Genomic DNA, 13,691 nt, shown 5'->3' on the forward strand with positions numbered 1-13,691 from the left:
AATCCATAGAAACTGGCACGTTATCAGCTGTGTACTGGCAGGGCTTCCTTGTCTTCCTACCAACCACACATGAGCACATCTTCTGGGCTTCATGATGCGGGCCTCACACTTACCACAAACATCCCAGGACTGCTACAGCTCTTAGCATACTTGATTTTTACAGAGAATCGTTTGCTTTTCCAACTGTTGAGTCAGAGGGTTATGCAAAAATTGACATGCTTGCAACTTATTTTTAAATAGCAAATCCTAATTGTCCCACATTGTCCAAAGCACCAAAGTTAACATATAAATCACATGCATCTGTGTAGGATCTGGCTGGGAAAATGTGAGTAACAAAATTGAAATTTCTAAATTTCTTCATTACAGATTTCTAATTAACGATCAGATTCCGATCAACTCTGTTTTCCCTCTAAAACACACTGTTGAGATTAGAGTGGCTTTTCAGCAACAACCTCAACAAGTATAAGCCTTCAGATCAACAGAAACAATCTTTTAAATCTTTGAGCATTCATGCACATTTATGCATTAAATTTCAGTCACTATACTTGCTTTTAGAATTTTGCAATGTTGTTTTTCTGCACAAACTAACTGCAAAGAACACAACTGGTTAAAAATATGTGACTTGTTTCCGTACTTGGCACATGACTTTTTAATGGCATTTATGAGATTTCTTATCCTTAACTATGAGCCTAATATTAAATAATAATCTTATTTCTCAAATAACACTCATGGATCCTAGCATCCTTCCATTTTAATGGATGCTCCCTTGTCCATACTCTTTGCTCATATTTGTTGTGTCATTTGTCATCAAGTACCACAGTTACTTGCACACACGTCCATTTTTTTAGTTTAAAGATAAGCTACTTGAAGGGAGGCATCCTGATCCATGGAAGGTATAAAACTGATGCCAGGGATTTCACATCATCATAACTCCTTTTTCATTGTGAGCACAAGACAATCAAGTGGAAGAACACTGAGCGCTCCGTCTCTTTGATTTCACTTCGCCCTTAACTATCCCCAGACAAAGGGATGAAATTTAAAACGTCCTTAAACTTTACAGCACAGTATCCTTATAGGTAGGGCTAATTTCAGATAATGCAACGCTCACAGTTGGTTGCGAAATCAACGCAACGTATTAGCAGTCCTGGAACAGACAAGGGTTATAAACGGAGGAATTGGGGCCAATTTATGCAATGGAAAACTGAAGGGCTGCAAAGAAACAAAGAACTGTGACAAGATGGCAAATACTGGAAAACCTCGGCAACATTAATCAACAGTGAGGAAGTGAAAACAAGACGTGCAGACTGACAAAGAAGGGGACTTGAAATTCTCTATCCATTCTTGGTCACGTGGGACCACACACACAAAATGTGACTGTGGTTTTAAATGAAGCACATGTGACGGTGCTGAGGCTGCCACACTGTCCGGATTGGTTCGTGTCTGTGTCGGCAGGGAAATGGGGTGCTTCTCCTTACCTCCAGATGCTCTAAAATATAGGGTGGATTTGTCATGCCAAGCCTCAGCATTGCTCCCTCTGGAATCACTTCAACCAGCTTCCACAGTAGTGTGGGGAGACTGGTGCCAATATCTCTGCCATAAGCCCCTGTGTCTTCGCTGGTCAACCATATCTCACAAACGCCCTCTGTGAATCAAAGGAGATAATTAACAAATCTGTTGCAGAGCTGTTGCCTTCATCACACAGCTGCTCACCCTTTCTAATGCAGTATTTCTCAACACTATTATGCAGGCAGCCTGGGTATTCAATTGCAGAGAAAAAGCAGCTTATCCCACAGTGACACTGGGTTATTAAGTTCATTTTATGAACACCAGAGAGTAACAACAATGCTGTCAATTATCGGTGTGTCCTATGGAGTGATTAACATTCACAGCCAATCAGTTCCTCCAGAGCACTCTGATCAAGACTAAAGCTTTAGCCCGAGCACAGAGAATACCTATTTTATTGAACAGCATAAGCCCCAGAACTAAAAAAACAGTCACTCCACAGGAAAGGTACTATCAACAGTTAACTCACTCATCAGTCTGTCACTAACCCAAGGAAAAATGTCAAGTGTAGTTAAGCTTTAACTCACATATTATTAATTATAAGGTACCCATTTCTCCTGCAGTAACTATGCTCATTTGTTGTCTTTATTCAATTAGGAATAGACTGCACTGCATTGCTGCATTCAAAGGAGCTGGCTGCTGTATAAATGAAGTATTTGTGTTAGAAAACTCGTTTACTAAAAATAGGACACGTTGCACCCTATATTCCATCAATCAGACTTTAGGAAAATGGATATATGTTTTACTGTTATCGTTTTTATAAAGAATCCTGACTTCAAACAGTTCAGCCTGCAATAACAGTCTTTCAAAAACCGAAAAGAAATACTTCTGAATAACCTAGTATTTAACATAAATAAAGCAGAGTTAGCAAGAGCCACCCAAGTTTTCATGGCATATAGAACTTTTCTGAGCGCATATTCAATTAAAGGATTAAAAAAAAAGAATTTTATAAGGGGAATAAAAAAAGGATTAGCCTATTTTAAACGGCCAAATGATTCACAAGGCCAAAACAAACAATGAATTGGGCCTGTGAAATTTGTTCGTCCTAACGTGATTTGTTGCTTCTGAAGAATCTCAGCACACACACGGCACACAAAGACGCCAGCCTGAACCAAAAGTGTAAGTTTCTAGGAAGAGTCCTAAAATTATAATTTTAAATTGGGTTTAGTTGACAGAACAGAAGAATTTCAAAAATACATTTAAATATTCCTAGCCAAGAGAGACAACAAATAAAACACACGGCTTCCATGTGAACATGAACTTAAAACTTACAGAATAAAAAAGCAAAAAGGAAAGATCTTCACTCTCTTTAACATGTTCCACCGAGGTGGAAAAATTTATACTGAAGTTAAGATCTCCAATCAGTATGCTTTCCTTTAGAATAAGAGATATATTTATTTTATCAAAAAGACTAGCCAACCTCCATAGAAATGTGTTCACTTTTCCCCACATGACTATCTCTCTGAGACAAGCACATTCTCACTGACACCCATAACGACATGGAAAATACAAGAACAGAAATAAAATTTACTTTTCCCTAATTAAAGAACAGGAGACATCAAAAAACAGCTCCGTTTTAAAAGTGATAATTTTAGTATGAAAATCAGTACTGTTATGAATAGATGGGTTTTCTTAATTTAAAGACATAGTTTCCAAAATTAATAAAGCTTTACTTAGTTTTAATCATTTATTAAAAAGTTTTAACCTCAAAATACATAACCCAGAATGTCCACAGCTGTTTCTGTAGCTTTGTAGTTTTATAAATATTTTCTATACTCGGAGTAAATACTTTTCTATTAAAAAATAGGTTGCAATTAGTGGTATCATCTGTATTTTAATATTACATATGCCATCATACACTGGACTCAGACAACCCCCTCTTTTTAAAAAATCTTATCACAAAATCCACTACAGGAAAAGAAATGGCTAAGTAACAACATAAATGGATTTTAAAACGCTCTGAAAGAGGTTATAAAAACAGGACATTATCCATGATTTTCCAGTTACTGGCATTTGAGCAACACAATATGAATATTTTAAAATGAACAGAATAATTTTAATTTATAATTTTTCCATCCAAATGGTTCCACGTTACGCCTTATGTAGAGAGAGCAAGTTCCTGGAACAGTGCCTTGCTGCTGCTAGATGAATACAGGAGGGGAAAAACCGCTATGAATAGGAATGGAAATAACATAACATCCCTGCAGAAAACAGCAGCCAGCTCTTGAAGCTGCATAGGTGGGGACCAATAGCCCCCTGGTGGGCTGAAACTTCAAATTAAATCACATAAAGAGGAAGCAGCTGTGACACTAAATCAGCAACAACAGGAATAACGGTCTTGACGTCTCCAAGATCAAGGCCACTAAAATGCTCTATCTAATAGCAGCCTGCTCTAAAACACAAGGAAATGAGAAAACTGGTGCAAAACGTGAAATCCCTGGACTTTGGGAGAACCGTGCCTTGTCAATTCAATCCAAAAATTTGTCAGAGATGATTCTGCTCTTAATGTGAGAAAGTTCAGGTTTTGTAAGGTTCTGTTTCAAGCACAGATTCTAATGAGAGCTGATCCCTCACGTGGTTAGGATACAGAGAGGCATTTCGTAGTAAAAGAGAAGCTCCATGTGGAATCCCCACGCCTGACATCCTTTTCTCTGGGAAGCACTGTGATTATTCATAGTGCAAGCCGTTCCCGTCAGGTCAGCTTGCAGATGAATTCACCAGGGAGCTGAAGGCTGCAGTCTGTAACCACAAGTGGATATTGGGACACACGCATGCCTCTGGCTGCACACTTAACTGGCTATACTTACGGGCAGAGTGCTTGCCCTAAGCACCTTCACTCCAACAGGACTTCAGTTATGAGCTATGTTCCTTTGCACCTTCATTTCTTTCTTCGTCCATCAAACATTTATTACCTACTATGTGCCCTGCAGCTCTTCCAGTTCGTGACCGATATGTAATCATCATTCAACTTCTGTGACCTAAGACTGGCTATTACTCAGGAGCTGGCAAGAGGACACTGACAGACATCCTGGGAACTTCACACACATCCTTCTCAGGGGTGACTGATGGTGGAGGGGTGGGTCCTGGAGAACACAGCTTTAGAAACCAAAATGAAGGGTGGACTGGGCTGGCTTGAAGTGGATATGACGTCAACCCCAGTGAGATAGACTCAGTCTGCACATGGATTTTGATTAATACGTGTCAGAAAAACAAACACATGAAAATGAAAAGGAGAAGCAGGCAGGAAGAACTGAGATAAGAGGAGTGAATGCCCAGTGAAAACTCCCATGCCTGTAAAAATAAATATGTGCAAAAAAAGAAAGTGGTGGGTAGAAAAGTAGGAGACAGAAAGGAGCTTTTTTTAAGCATCCAAGGAGAAATCTTACCATTTCCTAAAACTTCATCTACCTGACTTTTGTTCATGTTGCTTAAATTATTCAGTCGGACTTTTTTACCGAGCATTAGGTTCATAAGATCACCTATCATTCTGCTGCTGTACTAATATTGGCATTTAAAAAAGCAGCAAATACTAGGAAGAAATGAAATGCATCTTACAAGGGAAAATTCTTTAAAAAGTTTAGTTATTGGAGTCCATTTTCATTTTACTCAAGTAATTATAAATCAGCCTATGGCTGAAATGCTATTTTTCTCTGAATGGAGAGCAACCTCAACAGCTGGATTCTGATCTCTGCTCCACAGTAATTTGAGATGGCAGAGGATGGAAAAAGTAGAAGACATAAAAGGTTAATAATAAAAAAAAGATAATATTCTCAGTAATATAAGTCTCATGACAAAAAAAAATCCTTTCTGAAAAAACACACTTTGCCAAAACTCAATTTCAAAAGATTCTGACTCACTATAACTTTTCCTGTGTATGAGCTTCATTGTAACAAATTAAAATATGGGTGAAGATTGATTTCATCTGGTCAGAAGTGATAGCTCTCTACTAGCTTTTGTTTTATCATTGGGGAAAATTTCCACCATAATAAGTTGTTTCAATTATTCCATTATGAGTAGAGCCTCTAAAGATACAGATTGTAAAAATATAAAAACTGTGAATAGTGATTAATGGGATCAATGGTTAAAACGCACCAGATGGCAAGAAAAGCCACATCAACTAGACATAATAGAAAGAGATCACCTCAAGATCTGCTAACTCTTCCTCCCTCAGAAGATGTGCTCTCTCCCCGCTTCTGTCCTGTGCTCTCCATTACCAGCCCGGCCTTTCCCTTCCTTCGCCAATTCCATCCCCTAGTCTTTCTCCACCACCCACTCCAGCCTTCATCCTCCATTTCCTTCTATGGCCAATAAATAATATGAATTAAATATACATTATTTGTTATGTTTATTTAATATCCATTACCTTCTCTGCTCTTAATTCCCCATTCTCTCTTTTAAGGGTCACAGAGTATAGTAACTCAATTTTCACGCGTGCTTTCTTCTTAAAAAATAATCTCGGGCAATTCAGAAATGAATATGACCCTCTGCCTAAACACTAGAAAGGTCATGGAAATTTCTTCAACGGCAACACTTACAATAATACACATAGTCAGGCTTCTACCTGTTTAGCTTATTCATTTAATAGTGAATTAGACAACAGAACTCTCCTTTGGTCCCTTCTGATCCTATTATTGAACACCCAATGGTTTTACATTTTCCTTTTAGATAAAAAATGACTTAAATAACAGTTTTATTAAGGATAGCCCCACAGCAGATTAATCAAGGCTATCTTTTAAAGAGCAACAATCACTGACAAATACCCAGGTAACAGGCCACCGTAGAAGACAATTATTTATTGGCTAATTCTTCAATTATATCATGTTTATACTACTTTTTCAAACTTAAAAATAAGTTTATTTGTGACCTGAAGGTTTTTTTCCCCTTTTTCTTTTGAACAATGTTAAATTTAAAGAAAAGTTTCAAGAGGACTACAATGAATACCTGTACCTCTTTCACCTAGACCTATGAATGACATTTTGTCACACTGCTGAGCACTCTCCACATTCACAAATACATGTTTTTTTTTTTGACTCATGTGAGAATTAGTTGCAGACATCATAGTACTTTACCCCTAAATATGCCAGCATATAGCTTCTGCAGTCGAGAACATTCTTCCTGACATTCTCACAACACAACCACTCCCCCAGGCAAATCTGACACTGGACGACACAGTAGTCAGAACTCTGCTTTGGCATATGCTGCTCCCTCTAAGATCCTTCCACTCTTCTTTGCATAATGAATAGCTCATCCAAGAAACTTTCTTGACCAACCAGACTAATTTAGATGTTCCTCTCCTGTGCTTCCAAGCATCTTGTGCAAAATTCTGTGCCACAATGCCTCATAATTACTGGATTAATTGTGTGTCTCCCCTGATAGGATGCAAGCATCTCCCAGGTAGAGATGCAGAAACGTTACGAATACACTAGGCCTAGGATCTACTGTGGTGCACAGCACAGAGGAAGCACTCAATAAACTTGGTTCCATCAATCAATGTAGTTAATAAGATTGCGTTCGGTAAAAATGACCCATTACGTTTAATTCAGCTAACAATGGACTTGTTTCCACACATGTATATGTAAACGTGTCTGTATGTACATGCATGCGCACACATACACACAGTATACAGAGGAGTGTATTAGGTTCTGCATTAGGCAATAAGGCAATAGCAACATGAATTTTCTTTGGACAATATGAAAATGCAGCTTGAATGCTGCAAAGTGTGTTGCGTAGTCTCTTCACTTCTAAGCAATTTTGCCTAATGTTCCCTAGTACCCTATAGTGGTGGTGGGACAATACAGCAAGCGAATATAAACCATCTTTTTATTTAAAGGACAGATTTTCCACTTGCACCTAAGTTCAGATGGATCAAGTATCCATAAAACAAAGAAACTTTAAAATGATCTTTTTTAGTGCTTTAATAATAAGACTTAACAGACAGTATTTCCAGAGCATCCAGACATCCGGGAGTACAGTCACACACAGGAAAACAGTTACTGGCAGAAACTGATGATGTTGCTGCTAAATAAAAACAACCTGTGTAATTCATTTCTTTTGAAAGGTCATAATCAGATAAAATATTGTTTATTTCCATACTTCTACAAGAATTTGGAAATAATGGAAAGCTAAAAGCAAACCAAACACCACAAAAGGATGACCCGCTTTCTGCTAACAAGGCATCCGACTTCCCAGTCTCCAAAATCTACAATAAGCCTCAGTGAGGCAGATTCCGTTTATCCTCTTAATTCCAGTCTGCTCTGTTCCGTACGCAGGCTTTTTAAACACCCCTAGAGAGAATCCAGGCAGCCATGTCCATGAAAGGACCCGCTGGTGATTCAGTAGGAGTGGGGAGAGACATTGTTTTGTCTTTAAAAAAAAAATCACAACAGGCTTAACTCCCAGCAGTCCAAACAGTACAGATATAAAAGGAAGGAGGAAGAGGAAAGAAGAAGATGACCAGACGCCTGCAACACAGTACCTGTTCTCAGAAAAGATTAATATGAGCTGATCATGGTGACAGAAAGAAATTTATCTAGATTTCAAGACAAACTCAAAGGGCTACAGAATAGTTTAGAGGGTAAAGGAAACTAAAGAAGCAAAAGATTTTGTGTTATTTTGGCTAGTGAACTCAATTATAGAATGAAGAAAAAAATAGAACTTAAATTTAAATAGGCCAGAACATTTTTATGACTAACAGTTTCTGGTCCAAAAGGTATTTCTCAAAAGTGACCTCCACCAAATCTACAGTCAAATACGACCTGAAATCCTGTAGTTATAAGGAGGATATTCTGACTTTGAATATAAAACATATAAATTAATATTTCAAGTATTTAAACAACAAACACAGTTTTTGATTTTCTATTATATTCTTATGTTCAATGTCAAGGTGCATTGAGTACACAGTTTAAGTGTCTTCAGACAAATGTAACATTATTCATTCATTGATTCTTTTTTAAAATTTTTAAAAAAAAATTTTGGGGGGGCAAGATAATTAGATCTATTTATTTATTTATTTTTAATGGAGGTACTGGGGATTGAATCCAGGACCTCATGCATGCTAAGCATGCACTTTACCACTGAGCTATACCCTCCCCCATTCATTGATTCTTTCGCTCTTTTCTTTTAATAAATTTTCTTTTTTATTGAAGTGTGGTTGATTTATAATGTTAGTTTCAGGTGTACAGCAAAGTGGTTCAGTTTATATATATATATATATATATATATATATGCAAATATATTTTCTTTTCAGATTCTTTTCCATTATGTTATTACAAGAAACTGCATATAGTTTCCTGTGCTCCACTGTAGGTCCTTGTTGTCACTCATTCTTCTACCAGCAAGTATCTGTTGAGTATTATTATGTGCCAGACACAGTTCTATATCTCAGAGACAAGATCCCTGTCCTCGTGAAATTTATTCAAGTGATAGACAATAAACTGAGAGATGAAGAATACACTGTCGAGTAAAAGTAAGTGCTAATAAAATGTATGAATGCAGAATAAAAGGAACATGTGATAAAGTGGTTGGGAAAGGACATTGCTATTGTTGATAAGGAATAGTCATGGAAGGTTCATGATGACCCGAGGCTGGAATGAACCAAGTAGTAAGCCATGAAGATCAGTGACCCAAAGGAAGAGCACTTGAAGCAGAGGGACTCTAAGTGCAAAGACCCAGCATGAGCATGTTTACAGTTCCTAAGGAACCACAAAGTGGTCAGTGTGGTTGGGGTAAAGTAGGTGAGGGATTTGTGGTGAAAAAGAGCTGTAAAATGGGAGCCACTGGTGACAGAAGTTGTGGCAAGAAGCTCAAGCCCACAGAGAAGGACTAAGGGAGCAAAAATTACACTTCAATAACCTATTAACTACAGTATGTGATGAATATCCAAGATGCGTATTATACCTGCCACTGAATGCTCTCAGTAACTCCATGTTTTAAGATACTTTCATGCTCATGCTCATGCTCATGAATATTCAAAGCAGTTTCAGGATTCTCAAATCTCTAGATTTGGCATATAAGAAATGGCAGGAAAGGGAAAAACAAGAAATACCACTGTCCAGTCTTTCTTCAAAAAATCGGTTTCTTTCCCTCTTTTTTTTTTTGGAGAGGGGATTTATATACCTGGCCAAAATGCATGAAACAAAACTCACATATTTAAATAGAAACAAATAAAAGGAACCCAAGACCAGTAACACATTTATGCTTTCTAGTTGGCAGCACCTAGAGGGAACGGAAGTGTTGCCTTCTTTTCCTTCTTCCCACCCAACAAAGCCTCAGTACTGCTACAGGGGTCCAGTCCATCACTGGGCATCATTTACTCTGACGTCCAACAAACCAACATTTGCCACAAACTCAGAGTCTTCAAAGACGCTGAACCAAGGCTACAATTTCAAAGAGAAGGACAAATAAGAATAAGTAAAGAGAATCCTCTCTTGTGAGGCAGGAAAAGGAAAGGTAAAACAGGCTCGCCTTCAAGACTGTACCACCCATACTCCGAGTAACTATTATGAAAATAGAATAATTCGGGGGGAGGGTACAGCTCAGTGGTAGAGTGCGTGCTTAGCATGCACGAGGTCCTGGGTTCAGTCCCCACCACTTCCATTTAAAAAATAATTAAGTAAATAAATCTAATTATCTCCCTCCTCTCTCAAAAAAAAATAGAATAATTCACATCAGCTTTACTCTTTTTAACTATAACTGGCAACTTATCAAAAGATGGACGAGTTTAAAAAGTCTTGTAAGTATAAGTCTTGTGCCCTTTCCATGTATAATGCCACAGACATCAGAATATAGTTATGCTTTCTGGTGAGTAAAAAGTAAAAATCAGGGAAACAGGTGAGAGCAGTTTCCACATAAGGAAAGAGTACAGTACAATTCCAGGACAAAAATATACACAAAAGTTTAGAAGTTTTGCCAAGACATGGAGACAGCCTAAATGTCCATCAACGGATGACTGGATAAAGAAGTGGTGGAATATTTATACAATGGAATACTACTCAGCCATAAAAACCGACAACGTAACGCCATTTGCAGCAACATGGATGCTCCAGGAGAATGTCATTCTAAGTGAAGTAAGCCAGAAAGAGAAAGAAAAATACCATATGAGATCGCTCATATGTGGAATCTAAACAAAAACAAAAACAAGAACAAAAACAAAACCAAAAACAAAGCATAAATACAAAACAGAAACGGACTCATAGACATAGAATACAGACTTGTGATTGCCAAGGGGGTGGAGGGTGGGAAGGGGCAGATGGGATTTCAAAATTGTAGAATAGATAAACAAGATTATACTGTATAGCACAGGGAAATATACACAAGAACTTATGGTAGCTCACAGAGAAAAAAATGTGACAACGAATATACATATGTTCATGTATAACAGAAAAATTGTGCTCTACACTGGAATTTGACACAACATTGTAAAATGATTATAAATCAATAAAAAATGTTAAAAAAAAGTTTAGAAGTTTTATGGAGAAGAAGAAAGGTCTGATATACAATCCAGATATCAAGGATTTAATAATTGACTACCTCTTCAATTTAAAATTTCTAAGTAAAAAGCACTACAAATATTTGCAGGTGGTATCAATAAAAGGGAATTTTAATATATGTTAAAACAGAATAACACATATACCAATAACCAGCTCCATAACTTGACCAAGCTATGCTAATCAAATTTATCTCCACCAACATGCCTGTTTCTGTGAAGGAATGTACAATATCCAGCATGAACTGTGGACTCTGGCCATATTAATGACAATATATAATTATAATCAAAAAGAAATATTGTGAGGACTTCCATTTCTATACACGAAGGATTAAGTGTTACAAGAATTGCCTTAATGTTATAAACAACTAGAAAATTTGACAAAATGTATGAAACAACCACCATCAGACAAGGAATAAAAGCAGTGCAGGACTATGGTTTTTGAGAGAAGCAAGTAAGGTGAGTCCCATGAATGCCCATCTTATTGCCTGGAGGCATTTTTTAGGCCACAGCATAGAAAAGGGAATCCGAACAGAGCCTGATGATCTTGCTGACTGAGGAGACAGAAATTGGAGTTCAGAAAGGGTTAAATATTATCAACGAGAGAGATATACAGAGACAGAGATCAAAAAAACAGCAGAGGGCCCCCCTCAAGTTTCTGGCTGAGAATCCATAAGAGAAAACTGAATCTCAAGGCTGGGGAAAGAATCATAGTAAAGCAGTAGGACAAACAATTCCTTGAAGTCATATAGAATCAGGAATAACCTGTGTTATGTAAGCCAAAAGAAAGAATTCAGAATGCATGAGTCATTGGATAGAGCCCTTAAAAAGGCATCCACTTTAGTGGCAGAGAAAAGTTGGTGTTAGACAGAAAGCTTCTTTGGACCTATAATAACAGAACTTAAAAAGAAAGCCTCAAAAAAAAAATCAAATTAATTTTAAATAATTTAACCCATAAACAGAACAAACTCCAAAACTCTTTAAAAGAACACAATAAAACCCAATGTTCAACATGAAATTCAAAATGCCTGGCATCCAAACAAAAATAACCAGGCACGCAGACAAGAACATACTGTGGTTATGATCAAGAGAAAAATCAATCAATAGCAGCAGAGTCACAAATGACAGAGATGATAAAATTAGCAGACCAAGGAGATTAAAATAGCTAGTGTAAATGTAGTCCACATGTTTGAAAACCATGAACATGATGAGAAAATAAACAGAAGATTTTAGAAAAAAGATCCTACTGGAACTTCTAAAGATGAAGTTGAAGATCCCGTAACAGAAACTACCCAAACTGAAGCAAAGAGGCAGAGGACACTGAGAATGAGAGCAGAACAATGCCAAGCCGACTGGCACACACGTAATTAGATTTCCTAAAATAATGGCTGAATTTTTTCCAAATTTGATGAAAACTATAAAATAAAAACTTAAGAAATTCAACCTCAGCAGAATAAACATAAAGAAAACCACACGAAAGCACATTATAAATAGATTTTTTAAATAGAGGAAAATTTAAAAGCAAGTGAGGATGGGGATGACACTGTACACAGGCACAGAGATAAAAATGGCAGAAAACTTGTCAGCAACTACACAGGCCAGAATGGAACAGAGAGACATCCTCAAAACACTGAAAAACTGTCCTAGAATTTTGTATTCAGTGAAAACAGAAAAACAGCTATCCAACACGAGTGCAAAATAAAGATGTTAGACAAGCAAAGTTAGAGAATTCATTACCAGCAGACCACTACTCTATAGAGCATTTAAACCCTAGAGCAACCATCGATCAATCAAACAAAAGGTATAGCTAACAACACAATAGTGGAGATAAAAAACAAAGAATCCTAATATTCAATCTAGAAGGAGGTAGGAAAAGAGGAAAGAAGGAATAAGGAAATCATGGGAATAATCATCAATCATTAACTCCAGAGGAGATGTGAGTGGAAATGGAATCACAGAGGGATACACACAGGAGGCTTCAACACTGTAATACTTACTTTATTAAAAAAAAAAAGTCTGAATTGAATATAATAAAATGTTAGGGTGTGATACAGCTGGTAATCGCTGTGTGTGCGTTTAACTGTTTCTACAGGTTTTTATATTTTTAAAACATTTTATAATTTAAATTTTGAATGACAACTAGGAATCCCTGTGATTAGATTACTATCGATGAAGTTCATCTTTTATTCTTTTTTTTTCCCATAAATCCCTCAGAAGCTAAGTCAACCAATGAAGTCAGTGTGTTTTACAGTAAGTGGTTCTACAAGCACAATTAAGTGCAACAACCTTTACTAAATTCTGCTATGTGAGGCTAATCTAGGTAGCTAATATTCAATATTTAAAAATAGAATGTTAACGCTCCTCTAGTCTAAGGGGAAAACAGAATGCCATTTTAAAATAACTACCTCATGGGGGAAAATGATAAGTTCTTACCATCAATAATTCAGCTTTTCAAAGAAAGACAAAATATAGTTAGCTGGTGACACTGAGGAAAACAACAAACCAATAGCTCTGTTGACCTTGCCCTTTTCTTTGTCCCTGCTTACTCAATTTAGGTTCTCCAATTATACCCAGATATGATAAAGGCTTTAAATTGTCTTGTTAGAAAATGTCAGAAGCCTTGATTCACTTCATTTTACAAACA

At 37.0% G+C, this 13,691-nt stretch overlaps 1 protein-coding gene across 7 annotated transcripts in view; it reads right to left on the bottom strand.

Moving 5' to 3' along the window:
• CDKAL1 (CDKAL1 threonylcarbamoyladenosine tRNA methylthiotransferase) overlaps positions 1-13,691 on the bottom strand; it is a 532,049-nt gene that overhangs the window by 213,044 nt on the left and 305,314 nt on the right. For all 7 annotated transcript variants that reach the window (XM_015234628.3, XM_072945594.1, XM_015234630.3 and 4 more), the window contains one exon: positions 1,476-1,642. In XM_015234628.3, the coding sequence (XP_015090114.2) occupies positions 1,476-1,642 (167 nt within the window). The remainder of the gene's footprint in view (positions 1-1,475; positions 1,643-13,691) is intronic.

Source organism: Vicugna pacos, chromosome 20, assembly GCF_048564905.1.
Source record: "Vicugna pacos chromosome 20, VicPac4, whole genome shotgun sequence".
Classification (NCBI taxonomy): Eukaryota; Metazoa; Chordata; class Mammalia; order Artiodactyla; family Camelidae; genus Vicugna; species Vicugna pacos.